General features: G+C 41.9%; 1 protein-coding gene across 4 annotated transcripts in view; it reads left to right on the top strand.

The window, feature by feature from the left end:
- Positions 1 to 5,275: 5,275 nt before the first annotated feature.
- Positions 5,276 to 10,303, top strand: part of LOC110532411 (pleckstrin homology domain-containing family G member 4B) — a 29,497-nt gene continuing 24,469 nt past the window's right edge. For 2 of the 4 annotated variants that reach the window (XM_021616294.3, XM_021616293.3), the window contains exon 1: positions 5,276 to 5,629. In XM_021616294.3, the coding sequence (XP_021471969.3) occupies positions 5,627 to 5,629 (3 nt within the window). In that variant the 5' untranslated portion in view covers positions 5,276 to 5,626. The remainder of the gene's footprint in view (positions 5,630 to 10,303) is intronic. The other 2 variants (XM_090184794.1, XM_021616295.3) reach the window with 1 other exon arrangement.

The following is a 10,303-nucleotide window of genomic DNA, read 5'->3' as shown; positions in this document are numbered from 1 at the left end:
TGCGTCCACGGGGCCGTGGTCACCAGTACCTTGTCGATTGGGAGGGGTACGGTCCTGAGGAGAGGAGTTGGGTTCCCTCTCGGGACGTGCTGGACCGTGCGCTGATCGAGGATTTCCTCCGTTGCCGCCAGGTTTCCTCCTCGAGTGCGCCAGGAGGCGCTCGGTGAGTGGGGGGGTACTGTCATGTTGTGTCTTGTCTCTGTCCTTTCCCTTCACCCTGTCTCCCTCTGCTGGTCGTTGTTATGTTACCTTTTCTCCCCCGCTTTCCCCCAGCTGTCCCTTGTCTCCTCTAACTACCCGTTCCCCACCTGTTCCCTGTTTCCCTCTGATTAGGTCCCTATATCTCTCTCTGTTTCTGCTCCTGTCCTTGTCGGATTCTTGTTTGTTTGTGTTTCATGCCTGAGCCAGACTATCGTCATGTTTGCTGTAACCTTGTCCTGTCCTGTCGGAATCTGCCGGTCTATCTGAGCTTACCTAAGTTTGGTTATTAAAGAAGCTCTGTTTAAGTTAGTTCGCTTTTGGGTCCTCATTCACTCACCTTAACAGTTATGGTTATATTCAGCATTTCAGCTGGATATTTAGAGTGAGTGAAGATTGCCCAATGCCTCCCCCTTCCTCCGTACTTAGCACGTCTAACTTGTCTTGTAACTCACTATCATTACATTCCTAGCCATCAGTTTTGTCATTTATTGTGTCATCTAGAGTTCTGTGGTCTCTGAGGTTTTTTCCAGGCGGTTCTCTCTGATGCCTCAACTACCAACTGTCTGGATGCAGCTGGACGTGACAGTTTAACAAACATTTCTTATCAAGTGGCTGAACTCCCCTCTATGTTGTTCCAGACCAGACACAGGTCAGTTAAAAAAAACAAAAGTACATGCACAGCAATGTGAAAGCTTAAAAAAGGGATGCAGCTGCTTTTCAAGCCAGACCTTTTGAATCAAACCAAACAGGCGGGTGATTTACAGTGACAGGGTCAGAGTTCAGCCTAAGAGGCTGGGTCAGGGTTTCACACAGCCAGTTAGATGAATGCCAAAATAGACCTCTCCCACTGAGTCTATCTATCTCACTCATCATATCTGTCATAGAAAAACAAATGTAAATGTTAAAGTGCTTTGAGTTTCCTAATTAGGCCTCTATTGTAAATAATACGATCAGCCACTGATTGCTTATTCAAGGTATTTCGTCTCATATGTTAACTGCTTTGTTAAATGACAATGTCGCGTTAGCTGCTTTAGCCAAGTGTTTGGTTCATACATGCCATAAGTTCAATGGATTCTCAAGTCAAAAATAGTGTGGAGGTGCGAGGTCAGTTTGTTTCCGAAGGACCAGCATTAACAACACTATGACCATAAACAGTCCATTCCACAGTGCTACTGTTATGGACACCTGCAGACTACTAGCAGTGTTCTTTGTGTAGACTGTCTGTGACTGTCGACTCCTGTGGGTCACAGTGGAACTGTGGTCACCCGTGGGATATCAGGTCAATGATACAAGGTCAACCAAGACTTGGCTAACTAATGCATAAACCAGGGACAACTCCCCTGGCCATAACATGCTGGTCCAAATGCCAGAAATATGGCAGGACATTCTTCATGTTGCCCATGGGCCTAGCCGGAGATGATGTAGGGAGAGAGTGAATGTTTTTATGCCCAGTATGTGTTAGTCAGAGCAATGCACTGCCTTCTAGCATGAGCAAACAAGCAAAGGCCAAGGAAAAGTGAGTAACGTACTTATTACACACGTATTACAGACAACAGGAAAGCCTGGTCACTAGGACACATTGGCTGGTGACCGTCACAAGGTAGCCTGCTGAAATGCAACCATAATGGGAGTATAAAATTGATCATATCATCCTCACCATGGATTAAGATATCTCTCTGATGGCCATGGGGGTCAACATTTACTTCATCATCCCGTTGCCAGTCTCTGGATTGTTTGATAGGATAATGGATAATTACTATATGCTTTGTATAGTACTAAGTCAGGTAATAATTAATAACTGCTCATTTCATTTTTGTGAAAGAATGATTTTGCTATTACACTGAATAAGCTGTGGCAAACACTTAAACATTGTCCACAAGGGAGAAGCTGACTTCTTTAATGTGTTTAGATATTAGCGCATTATAAGGCCTGTGGAATGAACCTGCGAAAACTGGGAAACGTGTAGATATCTATCCCTTACATATACTGTAACCACACACAGACACAAACACACTTCCTGTCCTTTGGATGAACTGAGCAGTGCTGTAAGCGGTAGAGGAATGTGCCGGTTGGGTCTTCTCTCCCACGGTCAGGGTCAGATTCAATGCTCTCCCCTCCCTGGCTGGCTCTCCAACTACTCTCTCTGGCCAGGTTTTCTTATTCAGCCGTACGGACCAGATACATGTTCCACTTCCTTTAGAACAGTTACTCTCAACTGCTGTGAGTTATTAGGTATTTCATCACACACCCCTCTCTGTTTGTACAGTTCCACCCTTTAGACCACAGAGTTAGGACAAGTAAATGGACTGATGACTTTCTCCACTCCTCCCCAGTGTGGCTTCCTGTCTGGAGTCTCTACGTACATATTCTGTAAAGGATTGGCCAGAAAGCGCTCCTGGTATTCTAAACAAGATCTATCCACACAATGAAAATGTACATTTACCGCAGGGAAAAGGGGTCCAATCAGTGCACACTAAGCAGAGAGAGAGGGATGGTGGCTCTGTTAGAATGTAGTCTTAGAGGGTTATCTTGTTTCTTCAAAGGACTAGAATTTATCTCTCAACACACTGTCATTAAGTGCAGGATGTCTGGGTATAAATTAGAGATCTCTCTCCCTGTGTGCTCTGCAAGAGCTGGTCCATGGGAGAGTGTGTTTGCACACAGCTCTCTATACAGAGATAGTATAGGGTCGCTGGGAGGGCAACAATGACTCTCCAAATCCACATACAGTGGCAAGAAAAAGTATGTGAACCTGGATTTCTGCATAAATTAATCATAAAATTTGATCTGATCTTCATCTAGGTGACAACAATAGACAAACACAGTCTGCTTAAACTAATAACACACAAACAATTATACGTTTTCATGTCTTTATTGAACATACCATGTAAACATTCACAGTGCAGGGTGGGAAAAGGAGGATTGACCCTCCTTTGGCAGCAATGACCTCAACCAAACTTTTTCTGTAATTGCGGATCAGACCTGCACAACGGTCAGGAGGAATTTTGGACCATTCCTCTTTACAAGACTGTTTCAGTTCAGCAATATTCTTGGGATGTCTGGTGTTCTCTTGAGGTCAGCATCTCAAACAGGTTGAGGTCAGGACTCTGACTGGGCCACTCCAGAAGGAGCATTTTCTTCTGTTGAAGCCATTCTGTTGTTGATTTACTTCTGTGTTTTGGGTCGTTGTCCTGTTGCATCACCCAACTTCTGTTGAGCTTCAATTGGCAGACAGATAGCCTTACATTCTCCTGCAAAATGTCTTGATAAACTTGGGAATTATTTATTTTTGTCGATGATAGCAAGCTGTCCAGGCCCTGAGGCAGCAAAGCAGCCCCAAACCTCGATGCTCCATCCACCATACTTTACAGTTGGGATGAGGTTTTGATGTTGGTGTGCTGTGCCTTTTATTCTCCTCCATACATATTGTTGTGTGTTCCTTCCTTCCAAACAACTCAACTGTAGTTTAATCTGTCCACAGAATATTTTTTCCAGTAGCGCTGTGGAACATCCAATGCATTTTTGCAAACTTCAGACCTGCAGCAATGTTTTTTTTAGACAGCAGTGGCTTCTTCCGTGGTGTCCTATCATGTTTTACGTATCATAGACTCTTCAACAGAGATGTTTGCACGTTCCAGAGATTTCTGTAAGTCTTTAGCTGACACTCTAGGATTCTTCTTAACTTCATTGAGCATTCTGCACTGTGCTCTTGCAGTCATCTTTGCAGGACGGCCACTCCTAGGAAGAGTAGCAACAGTGCTGACATTTCTCCATTTATAGATAATTTGTCTTACCGTGAACCGATGAACATCAAGGCTTTTCAAGATACTTTTGACTTTTGTAAACCTTTCCATCTTTATGCAAGTCAACAATTCTTAATCTTAGGTCTTCTGAGATCTCTTTTGAGGCATGGTTCACATCAGGCAATGTTTCTTGTGAATAGCAAACCCAAATTTTGTGAGTGTTTTTTTATAGGGAAAGGCAGCTCTAACCAACATCTCCAATCTTGTCTCATTGATTGGTCTTCAGGTTAGCTGACTCCTGACCCCAATTAGCTTTTGGAGAAGTCATTAGCCTAGGGGTTCACATACTTTTTCCAACCTGCACTGTGAATAATTAAATGATGTATTCAATTAAGACAAGAAAAAAAAAAATAATAATGTAATAATAATAACAATAATGTGTGTGTTATTAGTTTAAGCACACTGTTTGTCTATTGTTGCAACTTAGATGAAGATCAGATCAAATTTGATGACCAATTTATGCAGAAATCCAGGTAATTCCAAAAGGTTCACATACTTTTTTCTGCCACTGCAGATGCCATGTATCATTTTAGTCTTTGTCTGGACCTGCAAGTGCTTATCCACAGTAAGGATACCCAGTCCAGTGGCAGGACATCAATGACAGCAAAGTTCATCAGTGGCTACATTGTTTGTCTGTCTCACTCTTAATGGTGAAATTAGTATAGTTTCTGGTTGTTTCTCTCTCACCTCACAGCTGTGATAAGAAAACCTGGTCATATATTGTCCATGAGTTTAATGTGCAAGGTAATGTGAGCTTGAGAAAGCTGGTTAGAATGCCAATATGAATAAATAAAAAGAATAAACCACAGCTAGGCCTCCTGAGTGAAATCACCTGTATCTACAGTATATCCACCCTGTTCACATTCTCTATGCTCATAGTGCCATACCAACAAGCAAATTTAGTTAATATGCAGACACCCAAAAGAAGACAGGAATGTGGAATGGGATGAGAGCCAAGGAATGGAAAAGTGGAAAGGTGCATGTGTGAGAGAGTGAGAGAAAGAGACAAGAGGATAGGTAGCGATAAAGAGAGAGAGAAGGAGAGGGAGAGGTGAGATGGAGGTTAAGAGTAACGGCAAAGAAAAGTAAGAAAGAATCTTGAGGCGATTTCCTTCTCCCCTCCCCTCCCCTCCCCTCACTCTCTCTCTCTCTCTCTCTCTCTCTCTCTCTCTCTCTCTCTCTCTCTCTCTCTCTCTCTCTCTCTCTCTCTCTCTCTCTCTCTCTCTCTCTCTCTCTCTCTCTCTCTCTCTCTCTCTCTCTCTCTCTCTCTCTCTCTCTCTCTCTCTCTCTCCCTTACTCCTACATGCTTTTTCTCATACTCTGCATGGGTCATGCTGCCTCCTCTCAAACTGTGGGCAGACAAACATAGCACCAGGGAGAGCTATTAGCAGCAGCAGAAGATCACCCAGGAGCTCTAAGATGTTTATTTATTAGAGTCTTCCTGTTGCTTAAAGTCCTGACCTCCTCACTAAGCAATTTGGAGTCAATGTGGACAGAATGGCGAATAGTGTGATCAGTTTGTCAACTTCTGAGACCCGTCGGTCTAATGATTATTCTCCTGACTGGACTCCGTACTCACAGTCGTCTCTGCTTAACTGGACAACCAACACACTGTAGGAAACATGGTAATGTAACTGTTGCTAAACATGGCCTACTTTGACTTTATGCCATTCCATTTCATATGTGTTTATTGTCAGTATTTGCTGTTTTGATATGATTTTCATCATTGTCCATCATGTTTTTACATATTTTACATTTACATTTACATTCAAATGTCTAAATTGGCCCTATAATCTCTGTCATTACAAACACACGTGTAGGTTTGATGCTCTTGTGCTCCCACTTAACATAGCTAGCTACACAGCAAAATGTTTTGACTCAAGGTGAGGGTTTCAAATTACTGTGCATTCCCAGTGATTTCACAAAACACTCGCTGTATTGGTTGGCCTGCATCTCCCCTTTTAAAAGCAAGGCATGAGTCTAGCACACAGAATTACAAGAAGGATCCATTTGGGAAAAAATTACTGAATTAATGTTTTGCTGTTTCAAGTGCTACTCAGACTCTGGAGAGGGGATGGCTATATGTTTATATTCTTTATAGCTCTGGATGAGAGTACATTGGAGAGGTAGGCTTAGGAACTGAAGTGACCATCATACCAGTATGTTTCCACTGAATCAACACATGAAAACAAAAGTTCTTTCTTCAGCAGTAAAAATGATGTACTGTCTTGCCTGGTTACCTCAGTAAGCTCTCAAACACTGAGGTCACTCATGGAACGTCATACAATTCAGGCTTTAAGTTAATGCTCTCGGTGTACTTGTTATATCTGTGATCATGGGAGAGAGGGAAAACGGGCAGTTTGAACAACACTATGTTCAGCTGTGACTTAATTACAGGTAGGACGATGTGCAACTGATCCCCCACTTTTAATATAATGAAGTGTTTTTAAGATCACTGCTACTGCTGGACTACTGGTTTGCCACCAACTTCAAGCCTTTCTGCTGCTCAAGGCATCATAATTAGCATTTGCACGCAAGAAAGGCCACATTTGCAAAGCAAACGGAATATAACATCTGCTTTTTTTAGTGGCTAAGTGATGGTTTAGAGTAGAGCCACAAGATTAGGCCTGTGTTTATTTTCTCTCATGTCAATAGGCGTGTTCTCATGGAGGGTGTTAGCACGTTCTAACCTGAGGTGGTTAACTAAGATGTTTAGGAAATCTGCTATGCAATTAAATGCCTGTCTGTACATGTTGCTGTGTAATGCAAGATACTTGCCCTCAGCATGTTATGCACCCCTGGCCAATTTACTTCAGGTAACATGTAGCATGACTTTGTTCCGGTATTATCAAGGAGAAGTTATCTTTAAATTCTACCCTCTATTTAATAATATAGCTAGTTCCATTATTATGGGGACAAGCACAGTTTTCAAGGAGCCAATTTACCTGGAGAGTTGAATTAGTGTGTAAAAGTGCAGCAGTCAGTCTGCCCCCCTCAGGGTAACCATTTATGGAACCCAAAAGACACTAAACCTAGACCGCTCCTGATTAAGTGTCTGTAATGATTCGGCAGTGTATCTTTAGTGCAGTTGGGCTGAGTTTCGTTTCAAATTATGCAATGAGATCATTCTGTTAACTGGCCCGTAAATTAAAACAATGTTACAGCAATATTGATTTATTTAGATCACAGATATGAATGTCACGGCACGCCAGTACATTTAAATAGTCAAAATCTGGGCACAAAACCCAAACAGCACAGATGATTGAGCTTACAAAGAAAACTTGTTAATTAAGTACTGTGTTAGTTTGCATTGTTTGCCTTAAGACTAAAGCACATAAGACTAAAGCACATCATCAACACAGGGACCGTAAAATGAACGCCAGTGTGCTTTTCTTACTGATTCACTCCCATATTTTATTGAAAGAGGTTCCTTCTAAATACAAGCGCCGTGGCTTTATGTTAAGGTCTTATACTTTGGATACATGGTAGGTGCTTCTCAGCTTCTCAACTGAACAGATGTATAGCATCTTGGTTGGTTATTGACAGGCAGCTCATCCCAACTAAACAATACACACTTTTGTTCTCATCTCCAGTGTGAAGCATTCCTAAAAAGCTAGTATGTGTTGGTTGCTTAGTGGTTGCCACAGCAGGCTATAATTTGATTCAAAAGCAGTCACACAGAACTGACCCACGTGCTAAAATGTTGAATAGAAACGTGAATAATGTACCAGAATGTAGGATATCAGAGATACACAGGGACGGATGCTATAGCAACCCTCTATTGGTCAAGCTGCTATTCCAGTTCACCATTCATTTTGTGTGTTTGTGCCTGTCTGCCCTGGAGAATCACTGAGAAGGATGTGTGGTATTTGGACGGTCATCCTGGGGGTGGCTGACAGGACAGTGTTATCTCCTGATGACCATTAGAGAGCTGTTGCTCAGACATCACAAAGTTAGTTGGTCTGGTCTGGGAGAACCCGCATCCGATTTGTTGAACTTTTAAAAAAACAGACAACACAGGAAATGTAGCTTTTGAAGTTATATTGGTGTCAGAAATGGCTCACATGCTTTGCTAAATTACATAATCCATGGGCTCGCTATTATACATAGTATTTCTCCCAGACATTATGTATACAAGATCATTTATACTGAAATACTTGAAGATACTTCAAAGTCCGCCACCGGCTTAGAAGGAGTTGTTTGAGTAAGCTGGTAAGTGAAGAGAAATGTTAAATATCAGAATGTACTCTACCCACACTGGGATATCCTAATGCAATAAACTGCAATCTGAGACAAGACATTTATTTTAGTGACCGAGTGTGAGGGATGTGTATTTATTTAGTCCCCAGTGTTTCTTCAGCAAAATGTCAGCACTCAGCAGCAGACCGTTAGGCAGGCTTGCTGTTTACACCCACAGGGTGCTCTCTTGTTGCTCAGACATAACAGTAACCATGAGTCATGAACCTGCTAGCCCTGCTAATGCCACTTTCCCACATTACAAACCCTTGGATGCGCTCATCTTTTTTCCATTTCAAACCAGCAGTGACCTGTCATGCTTTTCTTAGAGCTTGTCATCATGCCTTGATAAAATAGCACTGTAGGGCAGGTTACTTATGTGCAGAGATCAAGAAGCATTCAACCATAGTATGACATAACACAAGAGCTTTATTCAGAACCCCCTACAGGTGCTGGAAAAGTGTTTTCAGGTCAGTGGCATGTTCCAATGGGTCAGCCCAGGATATGATTTTCTATTGATCCATCATCAAGCTCCACCCTGCATCACATCCCACTTGGCACAGATGTCAGTTTAACGTCTTGTTTGGATTTACACTCGGTTGAGTTGTGAATTAATGTGAATTCAATGTGAAATCAACCAAAAATGTCTCCCCGTCATTGGATTTAGGTTAAAAGTTGGGTGAAAAAAAATACGAAAATTCCCTTACACTTATGACTTTCTGCAAATCCAATCAGTTTTCTGCGTTAATTCAACGTCATCACATAGAATTTTTGGGTTGAAATGACGTGGAAACAATGTTCAGACTATGAAGAACATAACAATCTTTCACAGAAACTCTCTGGACCCCGAAGCAGGTGTTTCTATCACCTTCAGGAGGAACACAGCTTTCCAAGACAATGATCCAAATATTTATAAAATGAAAATCTCACATGTACAGAATCTCCACCACATTCTGAATTCTAAATAATTATGAGCCCACCATCGGATACAGGGGACCCCAATCCAGTGTGATGTCCTACCTCCTCTACACTTTACTGGGGAACGGTCTGAACTGTGGTGACCCAGTCATGCCAGATGGTTGTTGTCTTTGGAGGTATCAAGAGGGAGTGTCCATGTTATTTGCAGAAATGGTCCTGAGATTTAGGAGAGGGTTTTAGAGGAGGACTAGTCTCTTGTTTCATAAAAGTGTACAAATTGAGTAGCCAGAATGCAGATTTGGTTACTGGGTGCACTGCAGGGATTTGTATTTATTATGGATCCCCATTAGCTGCTGCCAAGCCAGCAGCTACTCTTCCTGGGGTCCGGCAAAATTAAGGCAGTTATACAATTTTAAAACATTACAATACATTCATAACAGATTTCACAACACATGAAGTGTGTGCATTCAGGTCCCTACTCCACTACCACATATTTGCAACAAAAATCCAGGTCTGCGTGTGTGTACAGTGCGTATGTTGTATTAAGACTGCCCAAATGTGCTTAATTGGTTTATTAATACATTTTCAAGTTCATAATTGTGCGCTCTTCTCAAACAATAGCCTGGTATTCTTTCATTGTAATAGCTACTGTAAATTGGACAGTGCAGTTAGATTAACAATAATTTAAGCTTTCTGCCCATATCAGATATGTCTGTGTCCTGGGATTTTTGTTGTTGTTATTTACAACCTCATGCTAATCACATTAGCCTACGTTAGCTCATCCGTTCCGTGGGAACGACACCAATCCCGTAGAGGTTAAGCGTTGCAGTCATTTCAGTCTCTGTAGTAGCTGACGTGTATAGTGTTTAGTCATCCGCCTTTACTCAAAGCCAGTGGCATGTCGTTAGTAAAGATTGAAAAAATTAAGGGGCCTAGACAGCTGCCCTAGGGAATTAGACAGGTAACTTTTTATCCACAATATAGCAGGGGGTGTAAAGCCATAACACATACTTTTTTCCAGCTGCAGACTCTGATCGATAATGTCAAAAATCACACTGAAGTCTAACAAAACAGCTCCCACAATCTTTTTATCATCATTTTCTCTCAGCCAATCATCACTAATTTGTGTAAGCTTGTTGAATGTC

This window comes from Oncorhynchus mykiss, chromosome 9 (assembly GCF_057628025.1).
Source record: "Oncorhynchus mykiss isolate SJ-2025 chromosome 9, ASM5762802v1, whole genome shotgun sequence".
Taxonomy (NCBI): domain Eukaryota; kingdom Metazoa; phylum Chordata; class Actinopteri; order Salmoniformes; family Salmonidae; genus Oncorhynchus; species Oncorhynchus mykiss.
This window is presented reverse-complemented; position numbering and strand designations above follow the sequence as displayed.